The sequence below is a fragment of the Fragaria vesca genome, linkage group LG7 (genome assembly GCF_000184155.1).
Source record: "Fragaria vesca subsp. vesca linkage group LG7, FraVesHawaii_1.0, whole genome shotgun sequence".
In the NCBI taxonomy this organism is placed as follows: Eukaryota; Viridiplantae; Streptophyta; class Magnoliopsida; order Rosales; family Rosaceae; genus Fragaria; species Fragaria vesca.
The window spans coordinates 18,177,392-18,196,929 of NC_020497.1; the positions used below are offsets into that span (position 1 = coordinate 18,177,392).

General features: G+C 37.1%; 2 protein-coding genes across 3 annotated transcripts in view; both read left to right on the forward strand.

Moving 5' to 3' along the window:
• Nucleotides 1-6,170: 6,170 nt before the first annotated feature.
• Nucleotides 6,171-11,489, forward strand: LOC101301909 (putative ABC1 protein At2g40090-like). The gene is made up of 12 exons (XM_004307593.1): nt 6,171-6,357; nt 6,643-6,797; nt 7,416-7,541; nt 7,643-7,738; nt 7,884-7,984; nt 8,215-8,251; nt 8,606-8,824; nt 9,159-9,270; nt 9,693-9,784; nt 9,864-10,043; nt 10,352-10,465; nt 10,921-11,489. Exons 1-12 carry the CDS (start codon nt 6,180-6,182, stop codon nt 11,119-11,121), a joined length of 1,611 nt encoding a protein of 536 aa, XP_004307641.1. The 5' UTR covers nt 6,171-6,179; the 3' UTR covers nt 11,122-11,489.
• Nucleotides 11,490-13,020: 1,531 nt separating this feature from the next.
• Nucleotides 13,021-19,538, forward strand: part of LOC101303367 (GDSL esterase/lipase CPRD49-like) — a 29,764-nt gene continuing 23,246 nt past the window's right edge. Inside the window, exons 1-6 of one of the 2 annotated variants that reach the window (XM_004307599.1) lie at nt 13,021-13,271; nt 13,470-13,547; nt 14,093-14,233; nt 14,464-14,540; nt 14,633-14,770; nt 15,417-15,665. In XM_004307599.1, the coding sequence (XP_004307647.1) occupies nt 13,161-13,271; nt 13,470-13,547; nt 14,093-14,233; nt 14,464-14,540; nt 14,633-14,770; nt 15,417-15,636 (765 nt within the window). In that variant the 5' untranslated portion in view covers nt 13,021-13,160 and the 3' untranslated portion in view covers nt 15,637-15,665. Of the gene's footprint in view, nt 13,272-13,469; nt 13,548-14,092; nt 14,234-14,463; nt 14,541-14,632; nt 14,771-15,416; nt 15,902-19,538 lie in introns of those variants that run through there. The other variant, XM_004307598.1, reaches the window with a different exon arrangement.

A 19,538-nucleotide genomic window follows, 5' to 3' on the forward strand; every position in this document is an offset into this window, starting at 1 on the left:
TGTTTTGGTTCTTTGTATTGTTGGGAAGATTATCATCTGTGCTTGCGTGGGCATGGGGACACCCTAGGGCAATGGACGCGAATTGAACACTCTTTTCCTTAGTACGGGGGACAATGACGATGTGATCGGATAGAAATAGAGAGGGATGATGTATTGTGTTGATTTAACCCTCTAAATAGATATGTTAGCGAATTGAATCCAAGTACAATTACATATCTCTTGACTCGATCTCTTAAGCATCATTTGTTGCGTGTTGAGATTTAAATTGTTTATTCGATTTTGTATGTCAAAATGATCTAAGTAAGAATAGTTAGTGTGACCTAGCTCGAACATGAGTTATGTCATATTGATGTGGGTTTAGCTATTCAATAACATGCTTGAAGGGCGGACATCATACCTTATTATGTCCGCCTAACCAGTGGCGTAGCTAGAATTGTAACTGTGATCTTGAAGCACATATCAGAAATGTAAGAATTTGTATTAATTGAATCAATAAATCATATATTAATAACATAGATTTCTATATCATTCAATTAATATTCATAGATATTTAAGCTTGTTTAAGATTTTTCTCAAAATAATTAAAGGAAATTAAAACATTTATTAAATTTGAGAGGGATCAATTGACTTTCTTCGCTCTAGACTATCTATGCCTTTGCGCCTAACTGAAGTTAGGCTTGTTTAATTCAGTGTTTGAGTTTTTTTTTTTCCTTCTAATTACGTGGCAAAAGCCAGAGCATTTTGCTTCTTACTGGATGTTGACGTGTGTCCCATTTACAGGGGACTTTCCAGAGGGATTCGAGGTGTACATGAATATTTTTCCAAAGCCTACCCAGAACTTTGTTTAGCCATTTTCTTCATAAACTGGTTCATCATCTCAACTTCTTCCAATCAATGAACCGGGGATGGTGGTACCGACCGATTCGAGAGCATGTGATCACATGCTACCAGTTTGTCATTTCGAATCATTTTGGGGGGTTTCTTTTATTCAATTTTGGTTTGTGTAATTTGGAGGCTAAGTTCTTTTGTTCAAACTTCGTTTTTAATATAATTGGTGGTTGAATCCATTAACCGTTACAGTACACACCACATAATAATTATAATCCACTCTAATATGCAACCAGAAAAGAGCAACAATCCAATCTAATCTCTGCTACGAACAAGGCCATTGAGCAATAAAGTATACAATGTCACGTTGGCATTGAAAAGTCTGGTAAAAGAAAATTCAAAAATGAATCACGATTCACGAGTGCTGTTTTTTTTTTTGGCAACTAAATCATTAGTGTTGTTGATACAACTCTTGACTAATGTTATTTCCTCAATTTGTTGTTATTAACCAATAATATAAAATCCAAATGTTGGTTTTGTCTCTGATGCATATATACAATAGTAATTTTCTTTAAAACGCTTAAAGGTTTAAATGTAATGTACTTTTGTTAACGTCCGTTAAATTCATAACTAGCGGCGATCCTAAACCCTAAAATATAAGCGATTTTGTCGACGCATTGATACAAATGGAAACGTTTGCCCGAATGTAGCGATAGTTAGACGTACGTATATAACTAAAATCAGTGTACGTTCTTAAAAATACATATGGAACGCAATGTTAAACCCTAATTTTCGTAGCTAGCTACTACTTTTCTTTCATTTAAATGTTTATACACGATGGCATTTGAATGCAATATGATATATTTTTGACTTGAATTGGTCACACTATAATTAGAAATCAACAAAATCAAAAACTCATTGGACATTGGGGACCGATTGACCCAAGTGCACATTATCCACAAGTATCCATTGCCAACTATGAAGCACCTAATCTCTATAGATGTTGTGGCCGGGTGACCCTATGCTGTCCTGGCAGTTGCTTTGGTGGGTGAAGAGTTTGATGATGAGATTCCTCAGACAACGGTTAGTGAAAGCTATACTGTATTATCTCCCTGCTCTTTCTCTTCTGTATAGATAATAAGGCATTTTCTGGCCTGCATGCAATATATATATTGGAGAAGCTACCAACATGAATAGATCGAATATTTGTCCTCGATCAACTTCCAGCTAGGTTTACATAAACAAAGCCAACTTATTGCTTAGTGCTTTGGCTGCTGCTTCGACACTTTGAGTCAGATACAGCTTTGAAGCTTTCCTGTTTTACAAATTGGTGTTTAAAATGTGGAAGATGGCAACCCTGCAAGGGTAGCTGCACCAGCAGCTTGAATATTCTGATGGCTTTGAAGTGAGTATACTACAGTAGTACGTGAGGTGAGTGACCAATGACAGATGGCGCCTTTGCTGACTTGTTTTTTTGCTGACTTGTTTTTCAGCAGATGCAGGATTTTGTTTTCTTTTTGTCCATTGACTGTTGAAATTTTTGAAGTTTTAGTCAATTTTAACCAGCAGATGGAAACCACAAACGTTTCAAGTTGCAACTATTCTCCATCTGAAATCGTAATGGAATCAATCCCAACATAACACACACAAAGCAAGTGGTAACTACAACCTTTATACCTCGAACCAACCCGGAGACGAGTTCCAAATTCAATATGGACAAGAGAAACACGATGGAAACACAAATTAAAAGGAGGCATATTTGTGACTCGTTCTAAGCATTTTATCAAATCTTGAATTTAAAGAATATACCTACTTATTTACGAGTTTAAATAATGTTAAGTGAACCATATTTTAAGAAACCACCTAAAACCCGCATGATGTGTTTTGAGAAAAATCTTGGATCCGTTATTGGTTGCATGGCTACATTCATGTACTCAAGCATTATATATAAGATATTTATATAAATAGAAAACTCAACTCGATAATATTTATAATTACTTGTTTTTACATTCCGCACATGATCACACTGTTTAATTCATTTGAATGCATTCTAGCAAATAATCTAGCTCTAAGTTTGTGATACGTATCACAAATGTTTCTGCATTCCAAGAAATTAATACATTAACCTTATCAGAGAAAAGTAGAACAAAAATGTACTTTCATATATAAAAGTTTACAATAAGATTACATATATATAATAATGCAAGATCAGATAGAATAGGATTACAAAATAGTATTCAGCGCAGAAAGTGTAAATCGAAAAGAACACATTCCTGATTCCTCTTTGCATGCCATGATCTGCAGCAGTACCTTTGAATTAACCGACGTTTTGAATGCGTGGAATCACGTTAATCAGATCGTTCTCTTCTGCAGTCTTGCTCTGAACCCACTAGTCAAACAATATATTTCTATATCACGTCACTGCTTTTGATATATGAATCTGAGAAATTTATATCACTAATAACCTGGATAAGAGCAAAACCCTTTTACGTAATAAGAAAACTTCAAGTTAAATAAATCCCTTTTGCTTGGTGGACTTGCTCAGCAGCCCCCTAGTTTAGTGCATTTGTCAAAAACCCTAAAGGCTGTTCTCACATTTTTGATGAATAATCCAAAGCAATCGATCTGGGTATTCCTTCCCTTATGGAGAATATATTGCTTAATTGTCCAAGTGGAAGTAATAATCTCGGTTTTGGCTTACATATTTGTTCTGTGATTTTCATGTGTATCTGGAGCCGCCTTTGCACGGGTTAAATATAATTGACGAGTCAAATGTGAGAAACCTAATGGCCAAGAATTCTAGAACTGCATCATGTGAGGGGTCTGCGATAACAACACGGCGTGCCATTTGGTACTAATATAGAAAGTTTGTGCTAATTGAATCAAGGATTTCTACGATATATTATACTTCATTTTGTAGTATCATAATGTTGAATGCTATAGTTGAGTTTACCTAGCTACTCAAATATAGTACACTATGATGATGTCGTTTTCTATTGTACCTAACCACCATTCTTGCATTAATCAACCCACTATTCTTGCAGTTGGTAACCATCATTTGTAGGATAATTTCAAGAATAGCTAGATGACACATTACTTGTTATTTTCAAGGAAAGTTATGTGAAAATCAGAATATTTGCATGTTACGTTGCTTGTGACAAGTTGCATGCTCTTGCCCTAGTTTTATTGAATACGCTATAAATGTTTATAAGAAGCAAAACCTACATCAGAATGTCAAACACATCATTGTGTTATGCATGCAGACATAAGTTTCTGGTTTATTTACATGCGAGATAGTTTTAAGAGATTATGCGGGACAAATGCATCTCAGTTTCACGTATTGACATATAGGTTCGAATGAGATAGTTTTACGCTAAACCCTAATTAAACTTCATAAATCTCCCACTATATACGAGCATATCTGCTCGTCATTGCTGCAAACCTACGATCCCGTATTGAGGTCAATTCCTCCCAGCTACTACTGAATTATTGTTGTTTGCATAAAATTCCTAGCTGTTACTCTCCACTCTCCAGTCACTAGCTACTTACACCTACACATACCGCCAGTTTTGATTGTCTTTTGTCAATGACCTGTGACAGGTTTCGGAATCTGATTCACCCCGAAATTCCTTACTCATGCACTATGAAACAACGGGGATCTTCCACCTCAAGATTTCGATATCTCAAAGCAGTATACAACCAAATAGAGACAGACTACATTATTAGATCCGGAAAACAAAGTCGATTGCATGCAAAATATGCAACCCTAGCTAGCCTCCCCCTTTTGTTCCTGTGGCTTTCAGGAATCTGAAACAGAACCAGCAATAGTAAGATTGTAAGAATGGCCATTTGCCTTTGGTAGATTCAGTGGTGCTGTTTTCAGATTACGATTCCCCTTATCGGCGACACCGGCCTCGGAAATGTGAGTGTAAACACAGAGGGAATGGAGGTGAAAGTGAGAAAAATAATAGTGAATGAAACTTTGTTCCCCTCTTGGAAAAGCTGTGTGTCCCTTTCGCTTTCGCGTTGTATATAATATTCCGGGTTAGGAGAGAACTAGGGCTCGTACTTATTTGGCTACGCGTACACCACGCGGGAGAAAATAGTGATCGGATTAGGGGACAAAGGGAGCTAACTTAGCCGAGTAGACGCTTTCTAGAAAGCAAAGAGGATTAGAGGATATTGATAACAAGGCATGTTTGTTTAAGCAACTAATTGGGTTTTAAATATGTAATTTTGGGTTTGGATATTGGGGAAAAGCATCGACAAGGATTTTGATTTTTTGAGTATAGGTGATTTTATAATGAAGGTGACGCATAAGATATGATGGTCATCGAGCCATGGACTATGTACAACTAGGTAGGAGATATGTCACTCATGAAGTCATGAAATGTGTGACTTGTATGTTATCCAAAATGATTTCCTTTCATAAACTTTTGAATTGGCATCATAAAAAATATGACACTTGCACCAAGCTTAAAGTTGTACGAAAGCAAGTAGTTTCCATTGAAGAAACTCAGAAAAGGAGGAAACTAACATACTGTAGTTGTTGGTAAGAACTAAGAAGATAATGCAAATTAAGCTTCTGTACCTACAAGATGATATGAATCGACAATCTTAAGTGTTAGTTGTCTTAATTTTTGGGAGCAAGGAGATGAACTTGTCCATCGTACGTAGCATCAAGCTCAAAAGAAAAAAGAAACTTGGGAAACAAGAGTAAACTTTTTTTTTTGGTTCTTGGTGTAGTGTTGTACGTTCGTGATACAAGGACAAAAGTGTTTTCGGAGTATCGAGAATTATTCATTTTTCTTAAACTTGTACGTTCGAGTGACTTCAAAGTTTAATGTGTGTACATCAAAAGAAAGAAGACAAATATATCGGTCTCATGAACTAACTCTTCAATTCGTGTAATATGTCTGTTAAGACTCGCATAAATGGTGAAGATTCAACATTTCAGCTGGCTAATATACAACTTCTTCTCTTTTTCGTTACGAAAGAAAAAACTACAGACATAAACATATAGTACATCCTAAATTAAGAAGGTCAAATTGCAAGGCCGAAGAGACTTCTGGAGGTAAACTAGTAGTCTATTTCACGCGAGGGATAGTATGTTCTAAATCATCTACCACGAAATCTAGTTTGCGACATTTCTTTGTGGGAAATCGATTTGGACCCTGTATTTGAAAAACAAACCTGCCTTCAAGCCCACTAACCAACCAGGCCCAAAATTACCGCCATATCACACCAAAGGCCCAAAACTAAAGTTTTCAGAGAAAGACAAAGAAGGCGATTACTCGTTTGCGTTTTGGCTCCTTTCAATTCCCTCGTCCTTTCTCGACGTGCCCAACGAAATGGCCACGCGATCCTTATGGCGCGCAAAGCTTGCTCTGTCCGCAACCGCCCTCTTCGGCGGTGCCGCCGCCGCGACAATCACCACCTCCGAAGACCCCGCCATAACTATGAAGCTCTACTCCACCGTCCCCGTCCGCCTCTTTCGCGACTCCCTCACAGCTGCCGCCGTCGCCTTCGGTACCACCTCTAAACTCTCTCCGTTTTCTCTAAGCGCTTTCAGATTTCACAATACGTCGCCGTTTTAGTGCTTCAGTACAGCATTAGCGTTCAAGCCTACCTAAATTGAAGTCAGTTTCGTCAGATTCATTAGCTTATAAGTAAAATTGTAGTGAAATTTTGATTCATAGATGTGTGATTTGGTGTTGTTCTAGAGTTATAGTACTGGTTAGTTTGATATGATTGCATTTTTAGTAGCTGAGGTGTTAGATTGTAACGGAGTTTTCGGCATTGGCTTGTGATTAGATTATGAGTATTCACTGTGGGGATTGCCTGAAGGAAGCAGTGAGAGGTTAAAGGCTAAACATGAAGTTCACCTCAGGTCTGCGCGTAAGCTACAGGAATTGTGTTTCAAAAATGGAGGAATATACATCAAGCTCGGTCAACATATTGGGCAACTGGTAATGCTTTCGATTTGCTATGTATAGAGAAGGTTTATTTTAGGACTAATTTCAGTTTACCCCATCAACTTTAAGTCGATCATCATGTTAGTCCTTCTTCTTTCAATTTCATCAAAAACACCCCTCAACTCCCAATTTTCATCAGCTGCGCATGTCCAAACCTCTAATCTCCATCCAATTCTTCTGTCAAGTGATGACTTGATATCAAGAAGAAAATCAAATTATGAAAGTTACCTTTCGGACCATTTTTCCCCCATATCGAAACACATCTTTGTTCCAATCACAACCCCCTAACCTTAGTGATTTTGGTGGGATTGAATGCAATTTGTCTATTTTTCCTTTTTTCTTTCTTCTTGATATCAAGTCATCACTTGACAGAGGAATTGGATGGAGATTGGAGGTTTGGACATGCGCGGCTGATGAAAATTGGGAGTTGAGGGGTGTTTTTGATGAAATTGAAAGAAGAAGACTAACATGATGATCGACCTAAAGTTGATGGGGGTAAACTGAAATTAATCCTTTATTTTATGTTTCGTATGAGCTTTGTAGAGGCGTGTAGATTTTCAAGTAAAGAAGTATTAAGTGACTTGTTTTATATGTTCATTCGATTTTGTACAGGAATACTTGGTACCAGAGGAGTATGTCCATACAATGAGAGAGTCTATGTTGAATAAATGTCCGGTTTCTTCTTATGAACAAGTGTGTGAAGTCATTGAGAAGGAGCTTGGAGATAAGCCGGAAAAAGTATGTGTTTGATTATTTTTACTGTAGTTAATTTACGGGAGAGTGCTCGTATTTATTGGAGAGAGAGTATTGGTGTACTGATCTAAGCTTTTTCAATGCAGATATTTTCTGAATTTGATCCTGTTCCAGTAGCAAGTGCTTCTCTTGCACAAGTTCATGTTGCTCGCACACATGATGGCAAAAAAGTTGCTGTGAAGGTTCAGTAGTCGATTTCACTTTGAATAACCCTTTTTACTGCTAGGTCCAGTCGAGTAGTGTCTCAGATGTATAAAAACTTCAAAACATGCACGATGCTTACAAGAGACTAACATTTTATTTCTTTTCATATTTTTTAATATTCAGGTTCAGCACACACACATGACAGATACTGCAGCTGCGGATTGTGCTACTGTAGATGTGATTGTGAACACCCTGCACCGGGTTTTCCCTTCTTTTGATTATAGGTATGTAGACCAAACTAATCATGCTGGTTTATCTTCTCCCTCGATTTCTAATTAATAATAAAGTTTGGTGGACACCGATTTTTATCATGCTACATTCCATACTTTTTTCTTACATGCATGTGAAAACTGTAAATGTTACGATGCAGTTTCATCTTTATAATTGTGAAGCATCTTTTCAGATATAAATAGTGGTATTTGTTGCTGGTTTTAATTCGTGCTTTCATTTACAGGTGGTTGATTGTTGAGATGCGTGAAAGTTTACCCAAGGCAAGTTGCTAACTATCTTAAACTGATAAGTTTCTTCATAAATTGATAGAAATCTATGTAAATTCTTTTTCATGTGTTTAAACCACTTGTGTTTTCTTTGGTGATGGGGAAATTTGTCATTTTTGTGTATTGTGAAGAACCTAAGGGCATCCAAGCTGATGTCCTTGTCTGTATTTTGAAATTTCTTTCATTTTCCATACAAGTTCACAGAACCTTCCTTCTGAGGCACTTAAATGTTCACATGTGGTGTTTGGGCCTTGTTAACATAACTGGCAGTTTCTCTATCACGATAAATCTGTTTACCTGGATTTCAGTAGCCGTATTGTCAATTGACTGTGTCATTGTGGTAATCAGGAACTAGATTTCTTAAACGAAGCCAAGAACAGTGAGAAATGCCTGCATAATTTTCTGAAGCTTTCTCCTCGAATTGCAGCTTATGTATATGCACCTAAGGTGTATTGGAATCTAAGCACCTCAAAGTTGTTGACCATGGAATATATTGATGGAGCACAAGTAAATGATGTCAAGACGATGAAAAAACTTGGGTTACAACCCCAGGAAGTTGCGAGATTGGTATGTTCAAGATCTTCTTATATGCTGACAATATGTGTTGAGACAGTTTTATGAGAAACAGATTAGCCCATCTAGAGTTACATATATTTCCCATTTTATGATCCAGATCAGAAACCATCTGCACACAGAACTGACTGCTATAAATGAAGGTTAAAAAGCACAACTTTGAGTTTTCCAACTCCCGTGCCTTTTTGTTCCTTTGTTTGATCTAAGGATATGATACCAAGAACCACAAAGAGGAAAAAGTATCTGATTCTTCAGAGTACCTTTTGAAAATAAATCTTAGCCTATTATGGCATTTGAAAGAAAGTAAGTCTCCATGTTATTTATGCAGGTCAGTGAAACTTTTGCCGAAATGATGTTCAAACATGGGTTTGTGCATTGTGATCCACATGCTGCAAACTTAATAGTTCGTCCTCTTCCATCTAGCAGAAGGAGCATTCTAGGTAAGGGCTTTTATGTACTCTTGACATTTATGTTTTAGTTTGTAACCATGGCTCTGATGGGTTTCATCTAACCCATTTCCTTAAGAACAAGTTTTCATGTCTCCTGAAACTTTAATACGCAATAGCTTCTGGATCATGTGCATGACTATAATCTGCTGACAATTTATTTGGTACTTTGTGTAGAATTTGGTAGCACTTACAGTATGTACTAGAATTCAAGAAGAGTGTTTAGAACTAGTTAGATGTCTAAACCTTGAGAAATTGATTCTCTGAAGTCTTACATGATCAGATTATGCTTTGGGCTGAAAAATTTATATCACAGATACATTTGGTGGTATTTGTGTCGTTGAACTTTCTTCTATGAGTGTATTATTGCCCACACCATGCGCTACTCATATGTTCCCTTCACTTCGCATGTGCAGGCAAGAGAAAACCACAGTTGGTTCTTCTAGACCATGGTCTTTATAAAGAACTTGATGATGAGACCAGAACAAACTATGCTGCACTTTGGAAGGTACATTTTTGCTTTTGTTGGAATGCCTTTGTTTGATATTGTAGGCACTTACTTTGCTGTATCCTCTAATTTATTGCAGGCATTGATATTTTCTGATGGCAATGCGATAAAGAAACATAGTGCGAAATTAGGTGCCGGAGAGGATCTGTATGCTTTATTTGCAGGAATTCTTACTATGAGGCCTTGGAATAGGGTCATTGACACATCCGTTGATCACTTGGTTATACAAGGAAATGACAGTGACCGTTCTGAACTTCAGGTGAGCTCTTGTACTGGGTAAAAGTGCAATTCACAGTGTAATTTTTTTCAGACTTGTGTTATATGCTGTTACGTCATTACCCCAATGTATTTAGTTCTAACTCATAGTACAAATGAATATATTCAGAATGTTTTCATGGACCGAACTCAACTCACTGAGGAGCGTTATAATCCTTGCAATATCAGTTTTTTATTTTTATTTTTTATTTTTTATGCTATCTGGTTTAGGTGAATAGCTTGAACATACTGTTATCCGTTGTGGTTGAGCTTGATAGCTTTCTTAAACTACTTTAATGTCTTATTTGGCAGATGTATGCTTCTCAGTACTTCCCCCAAATTACAGAGCTTCTGAGGAGGCTGCCACGTGTAATTCTCCTAATGCTGAAGACTAATGATTGTTTACGATCAGTTAGCAATGCTCTGGTATGATATAGCTCTTGCCTATCTGTTTCTGTTACTACTGAAAACCTGTTTATAGTTTGCATGATTGTCAAGTAGCTTCTGTTGAGTACATGAGCCTTAATCTGTATGTCAAAGTCCCAACAAAGTCTGGGATTATAAAACATGTACCTGGCATGGGTGCCTTTAAACTTTAAGTGTCCATGCAACTGTATAGTTTCTTTTAGATGGTTCACTAAGGTGTAACAAAATGTGTGAAAGCTTGTGAGTTAGAATTGTGTCACTACACAATCGTTAGAACCGTTAGTTACTTGGCTTAAGTTTCTTTTAAGAAGTTTTTTTTTTACTCTTTCCTGTCAGCATGATTGGGACTGCTGTGTATTTCACATCTACAATAACTTGCTTTCAGTCTTTAGTTATTGATTTTAGAGGACAAAACATAAATTTTGAACCGTTTTATTGAAATGCTTTTGAAACAGTTGCAGGAACCTTCTCTCGAGACATTCATGATTGTTGGAAGAATTTCTTCTGAAGCCATCATCGAGTCGAAACTACAAAAGAGATCCTTTTTGTCTTGGTTGAGTGCCTGGTTAGACGAATTCCAATTAGAAGCTCGGCTTTTCATAATGCGAATAGCCTTGTGGCTTCTGCGAGTCAGGAAAGTGTTGGTACTGAAATAATGTTGCAGAAACTCAATATATATGACTCATAAACTTGGCAAAAAACAAAGATTGGTGACACTAGAATTATTTCTGTTCTCACCCAAAAATGGGTACACACATTTTTTGTCTCCAGAAACCAAGCCTCTCCATCTACATGCTGGGTCTCTGAGTATGGATTGACAGGTGATTTTTTGACGCAATGAAGTAATGCATAAACTGCATTCGGTTACTATTCTTGTGTGCATATAAAAGTTGACAATGTCCTCTGGGACCTGATCAATGTTGCAGAACCTCATCAAAAGAGAACCCATGGACTGATTATTCGTCCAGGATTTTAATTGTGTGCTTCGAAACATAGAATTCATTCAACTTTTGAAACTGATTCTTTTACTGATAACTTATATTTTGTATTCTTATCTGGAAAATGAATCCTGTTGAATTACCATAGAGATCTGCATATTGTATGTTTATCTAAGAAAAGCATTGGATGAAATAATAACCATGGTTGGTGTATCTGTTCAAGCACATTCATTGTCCTTTGTTAGTTAGGAATCTTAAGAGTGAAAATACATGCAATGAATGCTGCATTTTTTGTTAGTTGGTTTATTAATTCCAGCAGGATTCACTGTTCCTATCTCTCTTTTTCCAATCAACTACACTACTGTGAGTGTTGGGTGTTGTCTATTGCTAGTTTCCTACTACGCTGGTAAGGCATTGGTGTGGTCTGTACTAATGTACTATTGCTCTGTTCTTGCTCATTGGTTCATCACCTTTTCTGAACTTTGCTAATATAACCGCTGCATATCTGATTCTCTCTTACGAAAATGTCTCCAAGGAAAATGTGAAGGGTTTGAACCTGTTTGCTTCTCTCTTATGGGACAGACCCTGCTGGGGTCATGTTCTGCTTGTTAGTTTCAAACCTGTTTGCCATCGGACGGTGAGTATTTTAGGGAATTGAGTGAGAAAATAAATCAGTAGATCACCATATGATTCCAATTTCATTTCATGGCCACAGCCTTGTTGGTTGGTAGTTGGTACTCGTTGAATCAATATAAGGTGCATTAAAGAGAAGGTTTGGTTGGGAGAGTGAAGTTGGGTGGCCTATCATTTACGATAGCGTATTCAGCACACCCGGGTGCGCCGCGCACCCGTCCATCTTCGCCGTCCATTTGACGCGGACTTTTGACTTTTTCAAAATGGACGGCAGAGATGGACGGGTGCGCTGTATAATTTTCAATCATTTACCAGCTTCACATTCTCTATCAGATCTTCTGACCATAGTTTTAATTTCTGTGATGGTTTTCCGTGTACTGTATTGAAGAATGGGGTTTACAAGTGGTTCTTTCTTTGCTTCTTTTGCTATGGTTCATGCATCTTTTACTTTAGGATTTCTGTAGGTTATAGGTAGAGTATGGTTCTGGTCACTACAATCATATGAGAGAAAAGGGGAGGAAGTGCTTACTCTGTAAATGCTTATTGTGGTTGTAAATTTTAAGTGGTTTTGAGTTGGTCAAGGATTAATAATAGTTTCTCAGCCTTTCTCTTGCCTAAAAAAGATCAATAGTTTCAACCTTCATACCTCAAAGTCTCAAACATGTCGGTGGGTGCATCCATCTCCATAATAATCAGAATGCCAAAGTTGATTTGAATTAGGAGCAAACTCACAAATAAGAGTTCTCAAATCCATGGAGATGTACATATACAACATTTGTTGTTCATACAGTATTAGCTTAAATTTCAACTAACGTTTTATATATTCAAGTTCACTAGATCGTAACTGATTAAAGAAATTTATGCTCAATCACCATATATATAAATAACATAAAATAAAACATAATTTCTAAGCAAAGTTATTTTGTTTCGACTTTATATTCTCCACATCATACTATATATTCCGCATCACAAAACCAAGCCGTTGACACATGATACTGTCACACATGAAAAGAGAAGGGTGCATATATACATTACATACAGACAGAGCACCACTCTTCTTCTTCTTCACCCATTGCCACCTTATTTGCTCATAGAGATAGAGAGAATCAGAGAGCCTGAGAAAGATGGTAGGACCGGCAAGGCCTCAGTTTGTTCTGTTCGGATCTTCCATAGTCCAGCTCAGCTTCAGCCATGGCGGCTGGGGCGCCATTCTCTCCGACCTCTACGCCCGCAAAGTAACAATCTTGATGCCCCCAATTGTCTTCTTTTTAATTCCTTTTTGTATATGAAAATGGGGACAAAACCATTATGCTTATAATGACTGTTCTGAGAATTCTCACTCCCATTTTGGGATTTTACTGGGAAACATTTTCTGTGCTGAAAGCTTTAATCTTTGGAGACCCATCTTGTTGGGTTTCGTGGTTTTGCTGTAGGCAGACATATTGCTGCGTGGTTACTTTGGATGGAATTCACGGCGTGCTCTGGAGGTGCTTGAACAAGTTTTTCCCAAGGTGAAAAAGAATCTACCTTTATATTATGTTTCTTTTTGCTGAATTCGGACCACCATTTTTCTGAGCTTTGTTAATTTATAGGTTACCCAGTTTGTTTTACTATAGAAATATGATTGGTTGCAACTTGTGAGGGGAACACCTTTTTCACAGAGGAGGAAGTTTCAGATATAAGACTTAACTATTGGTCAATTTAACATCTTGACCAATAATCAACTGTTAAAGAGAGAAACATGAGAGGGGTTTTGGAGATTTGGATTGATAGGTTTAAATCCACCAATAACAGAGTTTCTGCATCTGCTGGTTTCTGTTTGAAGTTGCTTTTGAGTTTTGAGTATAAAATTACATAAAAGGCTGCACATGTTCTATTAGAACTAGTTGTTTGTTTGTGCGCTCTATTTTTTTTGTTTTTGTTTTGTTTGTGCGCTCTATTGGTTAAATAACTTATTATCTTTTTGGTGTGCTATATATCAAACATCATAAATATATCTGTAAAAAGAGATGAAAAACTACTTGGATATAGGCTGATCTCAATGATGCATATATAGGATGCAGCTGTGCAACCTTCTTTGGTGATAGTCTATTTTGGCGGTAATGATTCTATGGGGGCTCATCCATCTGGGCTAGGACCTCATGTACCACTTCCTGAGTATATTGAGAACATGAGGAAGATTGCAAGTCATATCCAGGTACTTACTTTATTCACCCAAATCATTTCAGCTATGATGAGTTATATAGATTATAGTGGAGTGAGAGAGGCCCTATCTGAACATACATGTTGGATTCTAATGTAATTAGGGTTCATATGTCTGCAATGTGTTTCTATTAGCCTCCTTTTGTGAAACAGTATCCTGCTCAGATATATAACTGAGAATTTTCAGCATGGTTGAGCATGCTAACACAATTTATTTAAATGCAGAGCCTTTCAGATTCAACGCGTATCATTGTTCTTAGTTGTCCTCCTGTTAATGAGGCCACGATTCGTGCAAATAAAAGGTGCTTAGATGCAACTCTTGTATCAAGTATTTTACCTTTTCTGAATGTCTGACATCCTAAACCATGTGTTTGCTCTTGGAAAACAAAAACAGTCCCTATCTCAGCGAGTTAGTAAGAACGAATGAGCTATGCCAACAATATTCTGAAGCCTGTATAAGGCTATGCCAGGAAATGGATATCAAGGTGGTTGATCTATTTACAGCAATACAGAAAGGAGATAACTGTTTTACGTAAGTTAGCCTGACCCCATGGCACTCTCACTTTCTGATACTGCCATTGACATTTGCATTGTCATGCTTGTATATTCTTAAATCATCCGTTGTCCGACTTAATGTCTCAGTTTTCTCATACTCGCTACCTCCACTTTATGTGCTGTCGTGTTGATTACCAATGTGGTATTCAGCAACATTTTACAATGTTTTTGCTATTACACCTTATGCCTATCTAGGGACCTTTCTAAATAAATTAACCAGACTCTTATCCCTCTGTGAAATATTGCTTTCAGTTTATAGTTCATACACTATGATATTTGTCTATTGAAAACATGGATGCTAAATGTCTGCTTTCTCCGAATAGAAGGTTGTCTACCCGTATGCCATAATGCTTATCTAATGGTCACTCTTTGACCGAAAATTATACAGCGCACCCGTCCATCTCCGCCGTCCATTTGACGCGGACTTGGCAGAGCCTTTTGACTTTTTCAAAATGGATGGCGGAGATGACGGGTGCGCTGAATACGCTCTCCTCTTTGACATGCACTCTTCTCATGACTGATCTCCACCGGATAGTATTTGGCGGTGAAATGGTTCTCAATTTCTTCTTTTTATCAGTTTATCCCAGTACATATAAATTGAGTCTCTTTATTTTGCTTTTCAGAGATGGGATTCATTTATCAGCTGAAGGGAGCAAAATAGTGGCGGAAGAGGTACTGAAAGTACTGAGAGAAGCAGATTGGAAGCCAAGTTTACACTGGAAATCCATGCCAACAGAATTTGCAGAGGATTCTCCTTATCATCTCGTTGCTGCTGATGGAAAGACGACGTTAAATCCCTCTGAATGGGCGTTTTATAGAGATTCTCACTGGAACTCTCTATAAAATACCTTTCAGGGGATTTGCAGTTGCATATTGAAGACTGAAGTATCCAGTGGTGCATGGGACACAAGTATGATATAATATAGTTCAACATCAATCGCATAATATTGAAGACATACTTTGTAACAACTGTTATGCCTTCTCCTCTTTCTCCCTAGTTTCTGGTGAATCCTTTGTTCCTATTACTTTTGTCAAAATGTGAAGCCTCAACAAGGGAATCCCCTATTTGGCAAATAAGAGAATACAATTACTTTGGATGTGTCGTACACTAAAACAAGACACCTACGCCTTTTCTCATCCGAATGGTTAGTCGTCAATATCAAATCGCTTCACATATTACCATACTTTTCTAGAGATCCTCTAGATGGTCAATTCTTTTAATCCACATCACTTCTAACTTGTCTTTCGTGAAGCTAATGTAGTAACATATGCTTTGGTAATCGGTTTTGATCTTGGGCCCTAAAACCGGACCCAGATTGAAACCTCTTTGACCGTTCAGGTGACGCTGCATAATAGAGCTACTATTTTGATAGGAATGAGATTTGGATGCCCTTTCGATTCATGGTGAATAACCTCGCTCCCTACGATTTTGTGAATCGCATGCTGCATGTACCTGAACCGACTGTTTCTATTTTTGGTTAATTTTGTTTTAAAGGCAATATATAGTGAAATTACACATAAAATGGTCAAAATATTGACTTTTATCACTCACAAATAAGATTACAACGTATTATTTAGGTTACAAATAATAACATAATAACACTCTCACATCATGTTACACACCTGATTGAGAGCAACAACCACTGATTCCATGTATGTATATAATGGAGCCGCGTTGTTACATTATTTAGCATCACTATATAGAAGAACATGCATCTCACGAGCATCCAACTGATCATACCAAGATCAGCTGATATATGCATATGTGATAAACTAATTAACAACTCTCAAATACAAGTAGGGGTGGACTCGGTCCCAACGGTTCGGTTTTTAGGCACTAACCGAAAACCGAAACTGAACCTTCGGTTTTCTATTTCCTAGAACTGAAACCGATAAAAATATGTAAAAAACCGCTCTTGTCGGTTAACCGAACATCGGTTTGGTTTCGGTGCGGTTTCGGTTACAAAACCTACTATCCGTAATATTTTTCACATTTAACCAAATAACATAAAAACTAAAAATATCAAAGTTGTAAACTATTAACACTTTAAATAAGTTACTCTAATGGGTTCAAACAAGTAATTGAAAGGAAAAGAAAAGCTAAAGTTTATACATAATTCATTTGAAGCCTCCAACATTTATATATTGCAAAAGGGAAGACTACATAAGAGGAAATTATGTTAGACATAAACACTTAAAAACATAATCATGTGTGTGGAACCCTATTATTTGTAACTCATAACCAGTAAGAACATGACACGTAATATAAAATTACGTATTAATAATTAAATGAATATATGTCGGTTCGGTTCGGTTTATTCGGTTTTTAAGATGCACGGAACCGTAAACCGACACCACACTACTCGGTTTGTGTGGCTTTGTGGAACCGATTGTCTCGGTTTCATTAGGTTTTGGTTACTCGGTGTCGGTTCGGTGCGGTTTTAACCGGTTTCGGTTTTTTCGGTGTCTAAAAGTCCACCCCTAAATACAAGTACCAGGGCCAGACTTGATGCGAGTCTGACGAGCCGGTCGACTCAGGGCCCGGAGTTCAAGAGACCCAGAAAAAGAAAATTACAGCTCTTTACATGATAAACAACAGTTAAATAATGCAAAAGAAAAGTACAATTATTGTTCCCATCGAAAAGAAAGTACAACCACAGAGCTCCATTTTCTTACAGCAAATAAAGAATTAAAAGAGGTACTGAATGAGCCCAAACAAACTTGGTTTAACTATACAATATATATAAAATAATATATTTTGAGTCAAAGAAACAAGGAAATAGTATTAAAAGTCTATACCATTTAATTACTATTCAAAATTTGTACCCAAAACAAAAGGTAAACTTTGAAAGAAAATAAAACCTAAGGTTTATAATGTAATTTAAAGTATTAAAATATTAATTATAATCCAAATATTTTTTGATATTGTTTTATACATAGTTAAATCTTGAGTTTATATTTAGTTTCTTAAATTCTTTAAATAAATAAAAATAATAATACAAACTACGATTTGAAGGCCCAATTTTAAGAGTTCGACTCGGGTCTCAAAATCTCAGGTCCGGGCCTGACAAGTACAACCAAGATTTGCCAAAACAATCTTGAGTACGGTCGATAATAACTATTTCCGGTAACATTGGAAAAGTCTCCGGTACCTGATGCCACCCGAACCTGACCGACTGAACTGGATTGGTTCCATGCCCCATATTCTGGGAAAACACCGCTATAACGGTTACCGAAGTCATCTGTCACGTTCGAATACTCACCAACAACGTAAAAATTGTTTGGACTTGTTCTCACTACTGCCCCTCGCCATAAGGTCTTTCTTGTAGAGTTTAAGTTTGGTTGTGTAAATATCCCATCACTGAAGTAGGAAAATGTTCCATTTTGAAGGGTATTATTCGGGAAGTAGCCAGTGATTGTAGTAGTAGAATTCCTCTTTTGTCGTCCACAACATGCAGCTTCGGCAGAAAATGCAGACATGAACATAAGAGACAACAGAAGAGATATAGCGAGCTTTGGTTTCAAGCTGAAAGCCATTTGGACAAACCAACAAGGATGGGAAGATTAATATTAGGATGAGTATGTAATGTGGTTCTTCAATCGTGCATGGTTCCTATTTATAATCCATATAAATGAGTAAATGATGATGAACTAGCTAATCAAAGTAGTTAAGCATCATATCAATGACCTCGACTCCCTAATCAAGAACAGTGTATAATTGCATACAAAGAGTAAGAGTTTTTCGGTACCGAGGAATTTCTAGTTTCGGCATTTTTTACATTTTTGGTGAAACAAACCTATATTTCTAATCAATGATCATAGTATTCTTGTCGTGTTGGGTTCTTCATATGTGAACAGAAACTATATTTTTAATTAATGATTGTAGTATTCCTGCCGTGCTTTGTTCTTCATTTGTGACTTCCACTACCTGTTTAATCAGGTCTTGCGAAACTTGTTTCTCGTAAAACTCAGCTAAGTAGAGAATAGAAGGGGTGGTGTTGGGGTAGTCGTGCGTAACGATGCAGGTGTGGGAGTTGCTGCTTTAGCTAGACTGTTTGTTCATGCTCACTCCACTCTGAATATGGTGTTTGAGGCGTGTAGAGAAGGTCTATTACTTGGTATTCGCTAAGGTTGGTTGGATGTGGACATTGAGAGTGAAGAGGAGGATCTATCTGCGGTGGGTCGAATCCTAGAAGATTGTAAAGCTTATATGTCGATGTTTCAATCTATTAGAATTCATCACATGTACATAAAAGCAAATGGTGTCGCCGATTGGTTGTGGCAACTTGCTAGCTTGGGTGTACTTGATGATAAGATTGTAAAGCTTATATGTCGACGTTTCAATCTATTAGAATTCATCACATGTACATAGAAGCAAATGATGTCGCCGATCGGTTGTGGCAACTTGCTAGCTTGGGTGTACTTGATGATATTTGGTTATGGGAGATTTCTGCTATTATTCAGGACGTTCTCTACGAGCACGGCCGGCCCTGTGTGTTCGGAGGCTATAGGTGAAAAATTTTTCGAAGCCCCATAATAAATGCTTGGCAAAAAAAAATAAAAAAAATTAATAGACTATAAAATGTTCATTTTCAATAACTCATTATATTTGTTAAATAGTTATCAGTTCTGAATGGGAACAAAAAAACTTGATGAACTATGTTACGGCAAGGGTATGATAAAAAATTGAATCTTATTAAATAGAGGTAATAGAAAAGAATCGTATGAATTAAGGTGTGAATGAT

Bases quoted from the DNA above. Each gene is read 5' to 3' on its own strand.
- LOC101301909 (XM_004307593.1), top strand. From the start codon at position 6,180: ATGGCCACGCGATCCTTATGGCGCGCAAAGCTTGCTCTGTCCGCAACC. The intron at 8,252-8,605 runs GCAAGTTGCTAA...TGTGGTAATCAG, and splicing joins TGCGTGAAAGTTTACCCAAG to GAACTAGATTTCTTAAACGA. The intron at 10,044-10,351 runs GTGAGCTCTTGT...CTTATTTGGCAG, and splicing joins GTGACCGTTCTGAACTTCAG to ATGTATGCTTCTCAGTACTT.